Below are 18,422 nucleotides of genomic sequence, written 5' to 3' on the forward strand. Positions count from 1 at the left end.
TTGGATTTAAATTTTCTTCACAATCCTCCAAAGTGATTGTTCTCCCTGATGGCTTTATTCTTCTCTCCACTATAGTTTGTTAGTTTCCCATTGACATGATTGGATATAGGAGTCTGGAAAAACAGTTTTTTTTTACCAATCACTTTTTGTGGCTTACCCTGCTTGAGGGAGTTACTCAGAGCCTGGTAAATCAATCTGTCTTTTCCATAACTGTTAAATAGTCATAACATGAAAATTCAATATTAATATCCATCCATTCATACATTATCTAACACGCTTATTCTTGTGCCCATCTCCAGTGGTTAACAGGCAAGAGATGGGTTACACACTGGACAGGTCGCCTGTCCATCACAGAGCTCAGGTTTAAATCACATTTTATTGTGAAATTGTGAAATTCTGGCTTTCAGAGAAACTGGATTTTGGGTTCATTCACTGTAGGGCATCAAAGTTAAAAGAAATTTCCTAGAAGTATCACTCAGAGGGAATATATACTACACTTTCAGATTTAAATTAATCAAATGACCTACCGTTACAGTTTTATTTAAGTTGTTAAAATGCACTTGTAATCCTTCCTAAGCCCATTCATGTTGTAGAGTTCAGTCTCAGAAAGCTAATAGCTACTGCTGAAAAATTCTGCATTTTCGACTGATGATTTCATTCCTTGTACAATGATTGGACAAATAGGAACAGAAATAATATCAGTCGAAAACTAAAACATTTTCATGTCTACATTTTGTTTTGATGTTCACTTTTGTTTCACTTTTATTTTAAGTATAATCGTGCTATAAGTATACTTAAAATACAAGTAAGTTAAAAGGAAAATTTCTTTGCATATTAGTATCTCCACAAGAGTTAGTTGTAAAAAAATTGACATCAGATTGCCACAATCCATAACCAGATTATACATTCTGTTTTACAGAGAGTATAAAAAACTGGGCAGTTTGTTGGATCCTGACCTTTTCTTAAAAGCATATTGCAGGACACCTCCTATCTGCAAGTATAGAATCCACTTCAGAAGGACCGAATATCCTCATTTAGAGTGATGTGAAAACATAAAAACTGGGATGGGATTACCAATTGTGGTCCAAGATTGGTTCTGACTGGAGCAGAGAAGTTGTGAAAGGTGCAGAGGGAGCCACCGTTGTCCTCTAACTGTTCCTGGTGCTGCTAAGGGCTAACAACTCCTGCATTGATCCAAGGAGACACTCAGGCCTCTAACCTGCTGAGTGCTCAGTTCCAGTGAACAATGGAGTTCAGAGCGTGTCAATACACCATCCTATTGAGTGCTCTCCGTTTAGCAGCAAGATTGATGAGGTTAAGGCTCCCAGCTGGGGAGTCAAATGGTGTCAAAACCAAGGTGTTGCTTTGGACAAACAGGCCCTCTCTCTACCACCACCACGCTGAGAGCGGCTGGCACGAGGAATCAAATTTAAATGCACACAGAGTTCACGACAAGGTATGCAAACTGTGGTGGCTGTTGTTTGGACTCTTCAAAATGCAGATGAGAATATGAGGCTAGGATAGATGATGCTTTGCAGACAGGAATGCACTGCAAATCCCCCAAGACACTAAATGATGTACAAGTGGATTTATTACAGTAGGTCCCTATAAATCTAAGGTTGGCCTGAACTCATGGGAGAGGTTAATGGATTACAAAGGGATGTGGTATCGAACCTGAGAGAAGTTTATACACCTCATCAATATGTGAAATGCTATTGATCATCCAGGTTTTGATAAATTAAATTCATACACTTGACAATGCATGGCAACACCTTTCATTTTGATCTGGCCACAGAAAATTGGTTTATAGTAAAAGTTACAAAGTCACGAGTCCAAATAGTCCAAATAGAGAGATTTTCTCCCATACATGATGCTAATCTTGATCCATAAAAATTGGTTCTTGTGCGTGCTGTGTTTCCAATGCCTAATTATAAAGAGAAAATTGATGTTGGCGCAGCGCTCATTATACAAAGTTTCTTCTAAGAGTCACTATAAACACTGATGTCTGTGGCCAGGAAGGATCTCCTTAAGCGGCCTGTGTTACAACGGTGTAAGAAAGCATCTTACTGACAACAATTTGATTTTCATTTGGAGCTTATTTGTACAATCATCTCAAACGGCGTTTGACATCTTTTCGTTTCACCCAAAATCTAAAGTTGCTTTGTGAACAATCAAATTTGACTGATTTGGACCAAATATGATTTGGTATAAATGAAATCATAACTGCAAATTCAATTTAAATGTTGAACCTTAAATGGTTAAAAATAGCTTTACTCAACTTCCCAACAAAAAAAAAAAAAAAGAAAAGAAATTTAAACATCAACATTTTTGAACATGAATGACAGGAAGCAGGAGGCATATACTGTTGATCAACCTATAGGAATAAACAAAGGTTCAAACATTTGATCTCACGGCGCTTCACTTAGTCACTTCTGCCAAGAAAGCTGAGAAAATGGTGGAAGTCCCTGCTTGTCATGGTTTCAGACCACTCAGCAGAGGATGATTCAAGGTTTTACAGTCAACACACACATACAGTATCTCAGGCTGGCGTTCTCATCTGTAGCTGAAATTGCTTTTTTTTTTTTTCCTGTAAAAGACATACAGCACCCTGCCTAGAACTTTTCCACACTTCGAAGTAGTGCAACATTTATCAGTTTTTTTTCCAAATCAAAAGCTGAAAGGCATGACATAGATTATATAGTTAGTCATTCTTACTAATAACCCAAATTGAAATTCAGTCCACCTTGCAAAGGTGGGTGGAGTCTGTCAAACAGGACTGATTTTTTTGACGCAGATGAAACCATAAAAGAACTTTTTAGCCTACACGCAGAACAATGTGTGAAGGAAAACCATTGTTGGAAATCACCTTAAAAAAAACAAAAAAAAAAACAACCCTGCTCACAGTAAGACATGGTAGAGGCAGGATCATACTGTGGGGATGTTTTTCTGCAGCAGGCTCATCAGTGCAGAAGATAAATACTGGTCAGTTAAGGAAGAAAATGACTGTGGCTCTCACCTACATCCGAAAATTTCAATAACGTTTGTGGTTGCAATGTGACAAAAACAGTTTCAGGGTGTGAATACTTATTCATAGCGTCGTATACATATAATGAAAAAACTATGACATTATCAAAACCATATTACAGATTTTAAAAGAATGTCAATTCATTTCAAATATTCTGCATTTTCAGTTTAAAACTAGTCACACAATTTCTAGGCCTGCTCTAGTAAAAGGAATAACATTCACTGTACGTTGTTTCAGTTTTAAAATAACTAAGTCACTCTTCTTGTGGTGAACCAGATTTATTACAGTTGTTGACGACTTTTATACAATGTTCAGGACTTCCCCTCAAAAAATGAAATGCATAAACAGAATAAAGTAAACCTATTTGATGCTTAATTAACCAAACGAAGTGTAATCTGTGCCATTTTCTTTACATGAAGGAAAGCCGTGTGATGGAGACAAAAAGGCTGGCATCCCTTCTTCTCAGTCATGGACTCTTCTTGTTAGCTTGAGACACAGTGAGTAATTCAATAAGTCAAGTATTCATTTATTACTTTCCTTTTCAATCACGGGGCATTTTTTTTTAACTTCCCCATCCACCTCCACACCGAGAGAGAGATAGAGAGAGAGAGAGAGAAAAAAGAAAGTAATACCAGTTCTGCAACTTCCATCTGTGGCAGCGCTTTTGTCTTACTGCAGCTTAATTACAAAATATTGTTGCCGTTTTCTGTAAAGATTACTCACTGTGGGAGGCCCTACCTAATTTGGACCGGAGGGTTTGTCACAGAAAATGATACGATGCAACTGGGCTTCCAGTATTAGATTTCCGCTTTTAGCCTCCTTGACATTTCAAGCTGCATGAACTAATACATCTGTTATTTGTTGATCATTTGATTATTAACATACTTCACAAACCAAATCAGCTGCCCTGCTGGAGACGCAGATATAGCTCTGCAGACTGTCTGGGTTTTTTTTCCTTGCGCAAAAACAAACGCTCTCGCGCAAAGATGCAGGATTCTGCCCTCGGTGAAAAAGGAAAGCTTGAGAAGGAAAGAGAGAGAGAGAGAGAAAGAAAGAAAGAGAGGAGAAAAACATTTATCTTCTCTCTCCCCTCCTTCTCTGAGCATATTAGCACTCTGACACCGGCATGGAACAAAGCCCGTCATCACATTCTAATCTCAAATTTCAGGGCTTTTATTTCACCCAAATGCCACCCTGCTGGCCTTGTGAATTATTGACAGACTGACACCAATGCAAAAGGACACATAAAAGAGGCTAAAAGCATCGGCCCTGGAAGAGCTTGTCCTCTCCTGTTGCCATCAGAAAGGGGAGTGACTCGAAAAATGCTTCGCAGGAAACTCAACGTAACTTTGAGACCGATGCAAACATCTGCTTTCAGATTAGCGGATGTGCAGCTTTGGTCTGAATCCGTATGGTCACGGTGACGCTGAGGCAGAGCTGCTAATTAGCTGATCAAATCATTTAAATTAAAAGTAAGAAGTCACATAAGCTTATTATTAGACAGGCGCTTTAAGAGTTGTTGTGATTTTACTATCACTTCTATTATTTCTCTTCTCGGAGAGACGTCACTACGCGACTACTAGGCTCAGTGTGATCAAAAGTAAACTGTAAAGTAAAGTAAACCTTTCAGTCACCAGCCACACTAATATCTGTCAGCTGTGGATTCTCTCAACACCAACACCTACTCCCTATTCTGATCGACATTAAAATGTAACAAAGGGGAAGTGGAAACAGAAGGGGAAGGTGGATAGAAATCACATGGTGTTGGCGGGGAGGTTTGTAGAGAAAAAAAGCCGAGATGACAAGCGAGCGTTTTTTTTTGTGTGCTTTCTGCTCTTCGGCTAATCAACCTCGCTCTCGTTGCTGGCCCCCTCGGGCCGCCTCAGTTTGTCCACCTGTTCGTTAATCTGTCCGTCTCCGCCTCTTCGATCCTCCGTCTGCATGCTCAGAGCTTCCTCCTCCTCCTCTTCTACGTGGCTGACATCATCCTCTTCGTCTTCCTCCTTCTTCTCCTCCTCACCCTGAACCTCCATGCGCTCCTGGTCTAGTGGTGGAGTTGTGTGGGCATCGCCGTTCATACTGTGGGCTCCATCTGGGCCCCCCAGCGCTTCCTGGGGGGTCTGGTGTCCATCTTTGACTGGGGAGGAGTTGGCGGACTCGTTGCTGACGGGGGAGATGTCGCTGCTGCTGTTGGTGTGGTTAACAGACGGCGAGCCGACTGCTGACGGCGACTTCAGGGGAATCTGCCACGAGGGGATCTTTGGAATGGCAGGAGTGGAAGGAAACTGTCTCCTGTGGGGTTAAAAACAGAGTTAGCCTTAAAGACACCTTCATAAAAAAACAACAACTTGGTTTTTATATTAGATTATCAACCAAAGGTTGGCAACGTCAACCACAAAACCCTTACACCTTCCACTTTCTAAACACAATTACTACCCCATGGATTTTGCCATATTTTTCCAGGTTGCAACCACAAATTTCAATGCGTCTTACTGGGATTTTATCTGACAGATCAAATCTCTTAAGTGGATGGAAAATAACACATGGGTTTCAAAAATATTCAAAGAGAGGCATGCATTTGTATTCTTCACTCTCCTTTACTCTGATGTCTCACAATAAAAACTTATAGCACCATTTAGAGCAGTCAATGAAGAAGCAGAGAAGGGGTCCATGGAAAGTGGGACAATCTGCTGAAAGGAGAGGCATTAATCATGCAAGAACAAAAACTTATAAATATAATATAAAAGTGATAGAAAGGTTCATTTTAGCAGTTTTTCTGTGTATTGTGATGCAAATCTACGTAGACGTCCCACAACAGATTGAAGTTTGCAGAACATGGATTAGTTCAAGGGGATGAATACTTTTGCAAGGAACTTTACATTTTAACACGCAAATCTTAAGTACTTTTCATAATTATGATGGAGTACTTTCCCGCTGTAATAGCCAGATGTTCGTCACACCTGGTAAAGTTTATTTGTCTCTAATTACACAGAATGCAGTTTTTAAGATCAAAACGGCGCTGCAGTTTGGAGACTATTTGGATCGGCAGAACAAAAAGGTAACAAGTTTTAGAGACAGATGGCGAGTCTTTTGCAAAGAGAATTACAGCAAGAGTTGGGACGAAGTCAGGAAAGCAAATGACAAAAGGATTATTACTGATTAAAATTTAGGAGAGGAGGGGAACAAAACATGCTCAACCAGACAGTTCTGAAGCAATTTATGTCCTTGCTGGTTTTTCTGATGTACACTCTAACTTCAAGGCCTCATTACAGACAGGGATACATAACCATGCATGCTAATCGACCCAACTGAGCTGGACTATGTCTGATTAAGAGCAAAAACACAGGAAGGCTAAAGAGAAAACTGAACTTTTATTTTTTCCACAATGGTAAGATCACAATAAAGTCAATCATAAGTGTGTTTTTTTACTAAAAGAAGCTAACTTTAACTGTTAACTGTTCTAGGTTGATGTTGGTAATTTTCTTTCCTGCATTAGACACTTTCACACTGAGATCAGTCAACTGAATGCTGCAGTATGCGTAAAGTAAACAAAACCAAAACAAAACGATGTAATCAACTGAGAGACGTTGCGTTCCTAAGGTTTATGTATTTGTGGAAAATGTTCAGAGCATTATCAGAAAGGCATCACCACAGAGTGGCATTTGCCTGATGGCGCTTCTATTCTTGGAATTTCTTTCTGAAATTTAAACTCAGCCCTGCAGCGAAAACACATGTACGTTGACTTTAAAACCTGTTCCAGACACGCACCACTTTTTACTGATTTGGAGGCAACTTGGCGTTAGGAATGTACAGTGAATGGCAAGGTGGGTCTGAGTTCAATCACTTACGTTTATTTTTCTATTCAGTCTTCTGATCTCAGATTGAAATAAAATTCTCAAGGATTTTTTTTTTTAAATACGTCTTTTTTAATATCTGTTGTTCTAGATGCTATCTTGTAGGCCTTTTTGACAATCAACACACATCTAGCTTACTAGAATGGATTTATGGTGAGCTCCCTCGTGTTATCTATTTTGAGGAGTAGCTAATAGAAATGTGAGAAGTATAAAAAAAGATTTATTTGCACAGAGAAAGGTACAAAAAAAAGACAAAATATCCACTGAGTGGCAGCTGTGTGGATGAAAATGCCCTGATGCTGTCAAAGCAAAGGAGAAATGGCAGACTGTTTGGAGATAACAGAAGGCATCAGTAGCTCAAATATTTGTTACCACTAACTGTTGAAATTGAGTTACCATGTCAGCAGAAGCTTGAAGCTAATGCTCAGAGTTTTGCCAATTACTTGTCAAAAATACAGAACCAGAATCTATAGTTCTCCTTTATATTTTAAATTCTTAGAAAAATGCAGTGATATTTTTATACAGAAATCACAAACTACAATGTTACACTTGATCGAGCGCATGGTCATTGGCACACAGTTCAAATGGACTGCATTACAGAAATCAAAAAGGCCACAATGTGTCCTTACCCTTCCAACACAAAAATACACACACACACCCACGCATGCCCACGCACACACACCTGAAGGGTGTTTCATGTGACAGCGGTCTGGATAACTTTGTTACCTGCTGAGCAGTAAGCCCTTCAAAGAGGCAATCTCAGCTTTTAGCTCTCCAACTGTTTGGTTTTCCAGGATGCGGTTGGTTGAGGATGATGTCTGTTGGAGAAGCCCCAGAGAGACACACACAACTGTCAGTGACACAGAAACACACACTCGTACTGGTCAGGTCACATGTACGGTCACGGCACAAAGTCTCTACACTGCAGGCCCCTTTAACAGTTCAACCACATGAAATATTTAAACCTTATTTAGTGAAAGGACGGGGTAAGTAAACAAATATGGCAAATGCAAATGCTAAAAGCCACACGTTTTCCTGTAGTCAAGCCACGAGTCACCATAACAACTTAGCAACAGCCTGTTGGAGGAGGTGACATGCAGGAGGGCAAACATGGCCACTTCACCCACCTTACTGAAGTCAGGAAGTCCTGTGAGAGCGAATCGCCTGTTTTTACATAATTTTCCATAATGCGCAGAAAAGATTAGGTCAGTGTGCAGTGTTTTGGATAATGACAATCAGGGGAACAATGGGCACATTCATGAAGACAGGCCAAAGCACAACAGTGTGTTTTGTTCTTTTTCTCTTTTATCAAAGGGTTGAGTTGTCACGCACAGACAAATACATTGGTGTAGCTTGAAATGCTACAGGGTATTAAGGAAAGGTATTTGAATGGCAAATTACTTTGAAAATCTGATGGTGAATTTTTGTTTTTTTGCTAAGGAAAGTCCTGTAGTTACAACAAAATGAAAGTTTTTACAAAAGCCTGAGGAGAAAAGTGAATTTTTAAAAACAAATTTACAACATGCCAGAAGACGGATTGATAATTATGTCAGATACAGAATAAAAACAAAAGGTGAGACCTGTTCTTGAGGAGTCTTATACAGTCTGTCACAAGACTGCCTAATTTGAAAATGTTGCAGAGTTTCTTAGAAAATCAAAAGTATTCATTCACTCTAAAGGAAATTGGGGGTTTAGAGTTCAATGAATAGTCAAAATCAATGTTTCTAATGTTAACTTAAGACTTAACTTTGAGGAACACGAAAGGCAAAACTTGGATGCTCTTAAGTGCATCACATGGACACTTTGTGGTTTAGGTGTGCAGTGTCCATCTCCCTCTGCAGTAAAAGAAAAATGTCTTGAAAAGCAGCCATCATATGTGAGCTATAATGACCTTAAATTATACATTTTCAAACATAACAAACATGAAAAAGATCTGCGCATACATGCCATTGTCAGCCACAAGACCAAAGAGCAAGTGACATAAACATTCTCCCACACCTGGAAAAGGCAAAGTTAATTAGAAAGTTCAATAAAACCTCAACTCTGAAGGTGTTGCAACCACTGAGAGCTCTTGAGAATCAGGGGTTTTGTTGTGTGGAGCGCTTTGGATATAGCATCCGATATTTAATTGAAACAGCAATCCCCACACATGACAACAACACCACAAAAGCAAATTGAAGGCTAAATGTAGATAGGATAGCTCTAACATGATGCATGGACAGCTACTGCCACAGAATCTTATGTGACCATAACTGTGGATTTCCTAATGTGGGGCATCTGGCTTGTAGATTGTGCCAATTGAGAACAGTGGTCATAAAGCATTAGTCATGGATTTATAATCATAATCTTGCCCTTTAGGTCCCCAAAAAGTATTACGCATATGGACTTTTGCTGGTAATGCTAACTGTGCTAATCATGCTAATCGGTGAAATAAGATGAGTTTAAAATGTCCTTACTGCATTTCATTTGCTTTGAAATAACAGTGAAATATGCATGACTGCAAAGCTGCGTAACACTGACTGGTCTCTGTCTCACGCAGTGTGACGTCACCTATGGTTCTAATATAAATAATTACTGACCAAGCATAATATAAAAGTCGGGTTTCATTTTTAGACACCTTTTAGCCACAACCCGGAGGATTTTACTGTATTTGTGGATTTTCTGTGATGCATGGAACCACATCTCTGAGTCTTTGCTCTCATTACAAATATCATTGTTGTTTTATTTGTTGTGTTTTTTACAGCAAACATTTTATTTGTTTAACGTTTATTGTATTTAAAAATGAACACATTTGTGCCTTTTGTTAAAGAAAATGAAACAAATAAGCTAAAATCCTTATCAGTAAGTCAAAGTTCCAAAATCTTATTGATGCATCCCTATGTTGTACATATTTCCCAAAAGCGTTCTCAGCAGTCAATTACTCCAATAAAACTATTCAAAAACAGACATTTAACTGTCATTTAACTGATTGCAGTGCGATGGTTTTATCAGGCAACACATTTGTGAAACCATGAAATGCATAACTGTTTTTGTTGGCACTCTCAAAAAAAAAAAACGGACACATACAGGAACCAGTCGACAGGCCAACGAGACCAGAAGGGATTAGAAGGAGTAGACGAGGGAAAAAGTGGGATAAAAGAAAAGTAAAAGCTGTAATTAAGACTCTCCTGACTCACCAGAGGAAGCTTGTTAGGAAGCGTGGACCCCCTATCGAGGGGAGAGGGATAACTTGGACTCTTTCGCTTGTAATTAAATCTAAGAGAAATTAATTGAATCACATCTGAAAGGGATCAGACTCATTTACGGCGGATGGAGGGAGGCAGAGGAGGAGAAGTGAAGACGAACGATAGGAGTTTTTCTCTTTTTTAGGGGGGGGCTCTTATCGGCTCCTAAACCTCTCTGATAAGGAGCTGTGTTTCTAGAGGTGGTGCATTGGAGGCCTGCTAAAGACACTCTTATTACAGCCGTCACCTCATTAGAACCATCTTAATCCCTTGCCTCCCCACGGCACCCGTATAATAAGGCTCAATTCTGCTTCTCCCTCATTTTTTTTCTTCTTCTTCTTCAAAAAAAAAATAAAATTGAATATCTTTAAAAGGCAGAGGAAAAGAAAAGTGACCAAGGCACAGAATCACTTTAGGGTTTCTAAAAAGAAATAAAATAGGACCGTTCCTATATGTTTATAGGATAGGAAAAGAAGGCTTTCAAGTAGACATATTAAGCACCATCTACATTTATAATGTGCATTATCTACAGAGCAGCACCATATAATATCTCACATCAAGGCTTGTCACACAACACTAACTCTGACATATGTCTTATTAAGTCTGAAGAAACCTAATTAAATGTTGGGCCAAGACTGGATTTCAGCTCTGAGATACATTATGTCAGCATGGTTACACACACATTGTGTTAGGATCATGTGCTAAGTGCACTAGGTGCTTGGCTAAAGGCTGAGAGTTGGGGTATCAGTGACTGCAGAAGATTGACGAACGTTGACTTTAAAAGGCCCACCTCAAGTGTCGACAAGTATCCACTTTAGTGTGAAATTTCTGATGTTTAAACAACCGCGGATCAAAACGGTTCAACCGCTGCAGTTGCCAAGGAGAGAGGCTTCTCAGGATATTCACTGCGATAATGTGTTTACTCATCATTACTTATGATTTTACTGAAAATGTAAATTCATTATTGTGCATTTATATTTCATAACTGAGCAATTTAGTTTTCCTGGGGTTTTTCCTTTAATACATTTATTTTATGAATTTTTTGTTTTACCTGTATATTAGTTTTCAACTTGTGAAACTTGAATGTTGCATTTTTTCTACTGTCACCATGCTTGTTCAAAATTCAGGACTGCTATAAAGTCACTGTTGTGATGCCTTTTTTTTTAAATCGCCTGGCGTTAAATGATCAACTGGATCTACTGCAATGGATTATCATTTCAAATGAATAAATGAATGTAACTGGATTATAATCCGGCTATAAGATTGGGTTGATTTGAACTGAATTTAGGCAAAACAGGATTCCAGGTAACCAGATGAATTGGACCGGTTTGTCTTATAAAATGGTTTGATTGCCTTGTCGTGAATTGTTATGCTGAAATGTCGCACTTCCTTATTCCTGATTAAATTTAGAAAATTTACACTAAATTTGTTTAGTTTTCTAAACTTCTGGCTAAAACAGATACAAACTATGAACTCTTTCATTTCAAACAGCATTGAAACTATCAAAAATAAAAAATAAAACAACTAATTTAAGTCTGTCTTTTCTCTCTTTTCCTGGGTCTTTGGCAAAAGGTTACCGCTAAAGGGTGGCGAACATAAACTCTCATGCACCTTATAAAAAGCATCATGCATGAACAAGTAATTGCAAAACAAATGAGCCAACCTCCCACCCCTCCAAAAACAAAGAAAACCCACATACTATCAGAGAGTTGCAGCCAATTAAATCATCAACCACCAACGTGCGTCCAGGCTGTGTGTTTTTACTGAGTAAATACTGTTCACAGCAAGACTCCCCCCGTACTGGTTTAAAAGCCTTGTAACTAATATGTCTCGGGTGGGTGCCTGGGTGTGATAGGGGTCGGCCTCTTTCTGCTGGTTAACTAAGTGCTTCGGGGGGGGGGAGGAAAAAAAAAGGAAAAAAGAAGAAAAATATATTTTATGAGCATGGAGAGAAGAAAATAGCAGCAACTCCAGCAGCATCCAAGGATGGCAGCACATCTGGCTAAATGAAGATAAATGCCTTTGGACTATTAGCAGCAAGATAAGATCTTTAACAAGCCTTGTTTAAGAGAGTCTGAAGGCAAATTAATTCACAGTTGTTCCGCTGGCAGACAGTATGTTTTTGTGTAACACATGTATATTTATGATGGAATTAGTTTCATATGGAGTTCCCCAGAGGAGTGTTTTTGAGTAGAAACACTGGTACAGTGCAATTGATTTCGCTCTATTTATGCTCTTTCCCACTGGCACTTCATCTTGTGTAAGCAAGGAGGCGTTTTCTAATCTTCTGTGTAGTATCCACTAATAAAGAGAACGATCAGTGAGTTGAGACAGCAGGGCAAACACAGTTAGCACGCAGATTTGTAATGATAATGGGGTAGAAATGGACTTGGCTGTGTAACATCGGAGATGGATCTTCCTAAGGCAAATCTATCTGCAACACTTGTGTGGTGTGCAGAGATGGAGAGATTTGTTCTAGTGCCTGGTAAGAGATGTGTAAAAAATCTTGGAATGAATTCATCTTTCGCAGGAGTAATACGTCCTGTGATGGACTGAGGACTTGTGTCCAGGTTGTTGTCCCATGCCCAATGATTGCTGGAGGTGAGCACAATTGTAGAAAACCTTGTTGCAACCACTTTGCACAGTTTCCTTCTGCCAGTAGAGATCCAGGGTGATTGAAAGAATATCAAGAAACGACCACGATGTGATAGAAAAACCCTTTTTTTCAGGTATGCTGCCTAACATCTAGCGGTCGTGTCGTTAGTGCATAATGATTATCATGGAGATTTTGTTTAATTATCCTATTGTCCTGCTCTGTTAACTATGATGGTGGTAGCATAAATGGGTCATCATTGTTTAGTTCAGTGGCCAGTAGCTGAAAGAAATGGGCCTGGGTGCCACGTAAGTTTTATATACCAATGAACAAAAAAGTTAAGGATTATTATCTACAAACTATGGTCAACAAAAAAAAGCATTAAAAAAGATGTTCAGTTAAGTCATCTTTAAAAGGGGTTGCACCAAAAATTGTTTTCTTTTATTAAAGCTAAATATTTCTTAACATGGGTTGTCTTTTCCCAATGGAATAATATACTCAAAGTTGGATTTTTAAAAATGTTTTAGGGTGAGAATATGCTGCTTCAGTACAAGAAGCATTCAAGCTATTTGCACATATTTACCAGAGGTGACATGTATGTGTTTTTTAGCATCTGTACAGCAGCATGTCCTCACAGAATCCTAAGTGAGAAAACAGCTCGGTCTGGAAATGTGCTGCATCAGCCTGTGTTCTCCGGGTGAGCGTATGGGTGGACACGAGTCCTTCTGTCTAAACTCACGTCCGTAATGACGTCCCACGCTTTGGGGACAGTGAGCCCGCACCGCAAGCGAGCGGTTTCAAGCTATGAGAAATGTTTACTTAGCAGCTGAGGAAACAGAAGTCTCCATGTGTTTTGGGTTAAAGGCACATTTCCGCGTTGAGAGGTATAATTGCTAAGCGTGGCGCACTTTAAGCAGCACAGTGGAGCGAAACCCTGAAAGCCACAAACGGTGAATGATAAGTAGCTCCCCAGCTCCAACATGTGTTTCTCATCAAACATCGCGGACCTGAAAACAATTTCCCAATTTCCCTCATGGCCTGAGACAACAGAGGGCCCCGTGCCGACTCACAAGGAAAATTTAAGATCAACACTATGACTATAAAGCAGGGTTTATGATTTGTTTAATGGGTGTTTTGATGGGAAATATACTTTTTATACACTGCTGCTGTCCAACAAGGCACTCATAGTAAATGAAGTGCACTTTTTAATCCAATCTGTGATTTAGGGATGACAAATGAAAAGGAAAGAGAAACACTGTTATTTTCTGCCGGAGGAAACTCATTGTTTAAATTGGACTTTTGTCTGACTGTGGAACTAGCTTCAACAGTTCAGACCAACATGGGGTCAAATTAGATGATCACCGCGTTCTGCCAGGCGGGAGATACTCAGAACTCAGAACGGCGCAAAATGAGCTTTGATGAACGTCGTCCAGGGAAGAGATCCATACTTTTCTTCCTCATTTGTGCCGGAGCAGATGCATCCACATATGTTTTCCCATGATATCCAGATGCTACAGTTATACACCCACGTGCTTAACAAGCTGTGGAGATAAGATATTGTCAAAGATTGTCTCTTTCAAGGCCATTTTTAGAGCCCGATGGATCATAAAGCGATTTATGAGAGGCGGTAATAAAAATCTAGCAACATTTCATCTCTACACATGTTTTAAAAACAATCACTCAGGTGGATTCACTGAAACACTTAGCATCCTCAGTAGATTTTAGAGAACTGCCTATAAAAATCAAGGCAGTATGGTTAAAGATTATGGTTTCATGATGAGATCCACCTTATTTTTTTTTGTAGCCTCTGTTCTGATGATATACAATATAATAACCCTGTCTGTTTTGGGTACTTATGACTCAAACAGTATAAAGGATTTTAGCACAGAGAGACCCTGAGACAGCTCGTCTCTCCCATCATCAATCTTAAGCGTTAAGATTGATGATGGGAGAATCTGCAGTGTTTTGTGTATTGACGAACTGGAGGTTTTGTGAAGTTATATCATGTACCTGTTTTCTTTCTTTTTTTACCAGTTATGAGAGGTTTGATACATACTGAGCGTTCTGAGAAGCTGAGTCTGAAAAAAAGTATAATTCAAGACAAAATATAATCCTTGAGGTGAAGAAAACTTATAAATCTTAAAGGTTTCAAACATTCAGTTGTTTTCTGAAGCCCAAATGTATGAAAAATTGAATCTTTTGAGACATGGGCACTCAACTATATACATCCCCCCTTAAAGCTGCAGTAGGTTAATTTTATAAACATTTTATTTAACTTATTTGTTGAAACTATCACTATGTCGCGACTGTATAATACGAGACAGAAAAGCTGTGAAAAAAATCAAACTTCTGCCTTCTCCATCTGCAGAAATACATCGCTTGGTCAGAAAGAACCAGGCCTTAGCGCTGTTAATCACCCTCGTGCACATGCTGATCACACCCTCCCCCTTGAAATCTGCTACGCTACAGATGGTTCAGCACAACATAGCCCATTACGGATGTCCACTTAACATGACCAGTGATGACGGTGGATAAACAGTTTTCTTTTAATGGTAAGTTATTTCTTCGCCATTAAAACATTAAGCCACGTGTACACAAGCATGACTGACAGCGTTAAGACCTTCCTTCTGGCTCTGATGTGTGTCTAAATTTGTGTCTATAAAAGTTAGATACTGACGTTTTAAATGGGTTGCAGTGTAGCATAGAATCTTACCAATAGTAATATGTTGAATAAATTATAGGAAAACACACATAAAAGGACAGTTTGAGCACTCTTAGAGCACTCAAAGAGCTTCAATGTAGGAAACATGGATGAGTTTAGTGAAAGTCAACATATGAAAAGGTTGGATTGCTCCAGACCCACTAAAAACAGGTTCTGTCTTTGAAATGTCCCCAGAATGTGACATTTGGTTAAGGAACAGAACAACCCAAAGCTGAAGACTGGAAACACTTTAGTGAGTCAGCATCCAGATGTTACCATCACTAATTTGGTGGCTATTCAGCTACACTCTGATCCCTGAGTTTAATGTTCCATATGCAACACCATTCGCGTTCGGCAACATGCTCACTTTTTTTCTTTCCGACAAATTTCTCAATTTTGGAGACGGAAATTAATATTAGAGATATTAGCAGCTGTCCTAGAGACATTTTTTATATCAGATTTTATGTGCTTTTACTCAAACTTTCCGACTGTAAACTCAATGATGCCTTAAATATTTGAGATGCCAAAAAAAACATGGCCCACTGTACCTCTGCTGCAGATAGTTCTTGAGAGAGTTCCTGGATCTTCTGCTGCTGTTGGACCAGGAGCTCCTGGATATGGACCAGGGTTTGCTGTAGCTGGGTGACTGTGGAAAAACGGGTAGAATGAGGGTGAAGACATCGAAAAAGAAATGTTACTTTCTTTAGAGAGCTGACGAGGCTAAATTGGTGTCACCGATCAAGGCCGTACTCCAAAAATTGTAATCACAGCTAATTCCCTGTAACTTTAGTTGCATCTTTTTGTTCTGAGGCGTCAGGGTAGAAGGTGGGAAAGGAGCGGCTTCACATAGGATGGAGGTATTAATCTCTAGTGTCTGAACTTAAATTAAATAACAGTCTCTAACCTTCCATTATCCATCCAGACACTGCCTTCTAATGCATCTTAAATCCTCAAACGATCAACAAAGAAAAAAAAACAACAAGGCTTTCATTTTGGAGGAGGCTGCCAGACAAAATGTCCCTCCTAATCCTAATAAATATTGTTCTTTTTCCATTGACTTTGAAGATTGAATTAGTTCAAGTGTTGGTGTTGGACAAAGGTGTATGATTTCAAATAACACCGTTTTTTTTTTTGTGTGTGTGTGTGTGTGTACCCCCTGCTTCCAGTCACGCATGTATTACCAAACAATGCATTAAGTTTCCCTGAGCTGATTATATTACAGAAAACCAATAAACATTCATATAAATCATGGGCGTGTAAAGTGTTAAATCAAGCCTAATAGGATTAACATCAACAGATATTGTGGTGGTCCAGTGCTGAGGTTGTCAGGCCATGGTTAAAAGCCCGAGCTGTAGTCGGCTGGGCTGGATGTAAAGTACCCTCCCCTCTCACACCAACCTCTGACAAAAAGACAGAGCCACACTTGAGAGATGCACTTCTTTTAAAAGAGTAAACCAGGAATTTTTTTTTTTTTGATCTTTCAGAGAGACTAGTATCTTGTAGTGACACCTGTGTTTAAACTGGTGGAGCTGTATCAATAAAGGCGGGGAGCTGAAATGTTTCATCTTTTCGGGCGTGCAGGAACAGAATACGAGTTTGAGCAGAAAAGTTGGTTTAGATCAGAGACCAAATGTGCAAATAATTAAGAGTTTCTCCCTCACGTCGTGAGCCAGCGCACGACCGACGTTTCTGGAGAAAGCAATATAAAATGAACTAGCGGTTATCCCTGCTTAAAAAGGTGTCACTATGACAGGGTGTGTGCTCTAAACCAAGAGGAGACGTATAAGTGTTTGAATTCACCACACCACAGAACGGCTTATCCAGATGTGGGGTTTGCTCTGGCAGCCTGTGAAGCGACGCTGGTGAAGTACCACTGGAATCAGTCTGTACTGAGAATAAAAAAAAATTGTCGAGCAATGAGTCCTCTCATTGCTTCTGTGCTCAGTTTGTTGGGGCATTGCTAGCGCTCCGCTGTAACGTATCATTAAATTGCCCGGTGAGACCGCCAGAGTACGCACAAACACCCAAAATTTGACCAATAAGGACAGAGTCGTTTCCAAGTCCCTGACAAATGTCCTCACAGGTCTAGTCAGCACAAACTGTAAACCGCACAGATCTGAAGTGTAAAATCTTGAGAAGTTGTCTGAGTGACTGTCAAAGTTTGTGTAACATGAATTATCCTAATTTGCCTCTTTGGTGATCCAGAAAGCTTTAGTTTGCTAGCAAAATTAATGAGTGACTTGGACTACAGTAGCGTCAGTCTGGTTTTGAGTAAAGTGCTGTTTTACTGTTTAAAGGACTTTAGACTCCATCTAAATAGCTCTAAAACAAATAGACCAGTCAAACATGGGACTAAATTATTCTACTCTAAACAGAGATTACTTCAAAACACAGTTTAAGTTTTGTGAAACATTTTATTATTATTATTTTTAAACAAAGAGATCATTCAGTCAGTTATAATGCAATTCAGTGTAAACGTTGTTGCAGCTTCAATGTTTGACCTACTCTTGAATGTGTCAAATGACTTCATATGATATGGGTGGTATCTACTTTCACTAACTTGGAGTAATGTTTTTGAAAGAATTGACTGAGTAGTTTTACTGCCCCATACTTACTACTTTTAACTAAGCAATATTACTACAAACTATCACTACTTTCACTTGAGTAAAATTTCTGGATATTATACTCACTGCAAGTAACTTCACTGAATGAAGAACCAACTTGTTTTAAGCAAAACTACATGAGATGCAGACACACCTACAGTTTGGTTTCAAGTGAGACCTCTTGTTTATCCACGAGCTGAACTTGTTTTAAAGTTATGCTCACTGCAAATATGAACACAATGTGCCCAAATACAACAGAAAAGGATTTAAACACAAATCATTGTCTAATCGATTATTTATGATGTACTTTGTCGCGTTGATCTGTTCAACAAACCCAAAGAAACCTTGCTCATTGCCGTTTAATGCCATTTCTTTAACAATAAAATGACCACTTCAATCAAAGAGTACACAGTCCAACTCTT

At 39.2% G+C, this 18,422-nt stretch overlaps 1 protein-coding gene across 2 annotated transcripts in view; it reads right to left on the minus strand.

Moving 5' to 3' along the window:
• Positions 1-1,573: 1,573 nt before the first annotated feature.
• pex14 (peroxisomal biogenesis factor 14) overlaps positions 1,574-18,422 on the minus strand; it is a 61,418-nt gene continuing 44,569 nt past the window's right edge. For both annotated transcript variants that reach the window (XM_044123193.1, XM_044123185.1), the window contains exons 7-9: positions 15,946-16,043; positions 7,606-7,697; positions 1,574-5,317 (exon numbers count right to left, since the gene is read on the minus strand). In XM_044123193.1, the coding sequence (XP_043979128.1) occupies positions 4,867-5,317; positions 7,606-7,697; positions 15,946-16,043 (641 nt within the window). In that variant the 3' untranslated portion in view covers positions 1,574-4,866. The remainder of the gene's footprint in view (positions 5,318-7,605; positions 7,698-15,945; positions 16,044-18,422) is intronic.

Source organism: Gambusia affinis, linkage group LG01 (assembly GCF_019740435.1).
Source record: "Gambusia affinis linkage group LG01, SWU_Gaff_1.0, whole genome shotgun sequence".
Taxonomy (NCBI): Eukaryota; Metazoa; Chordata; class Actinopteri; order Cyprinodontiformes; family Poeciliidae; genus Gambusia; species Gambusia affinis.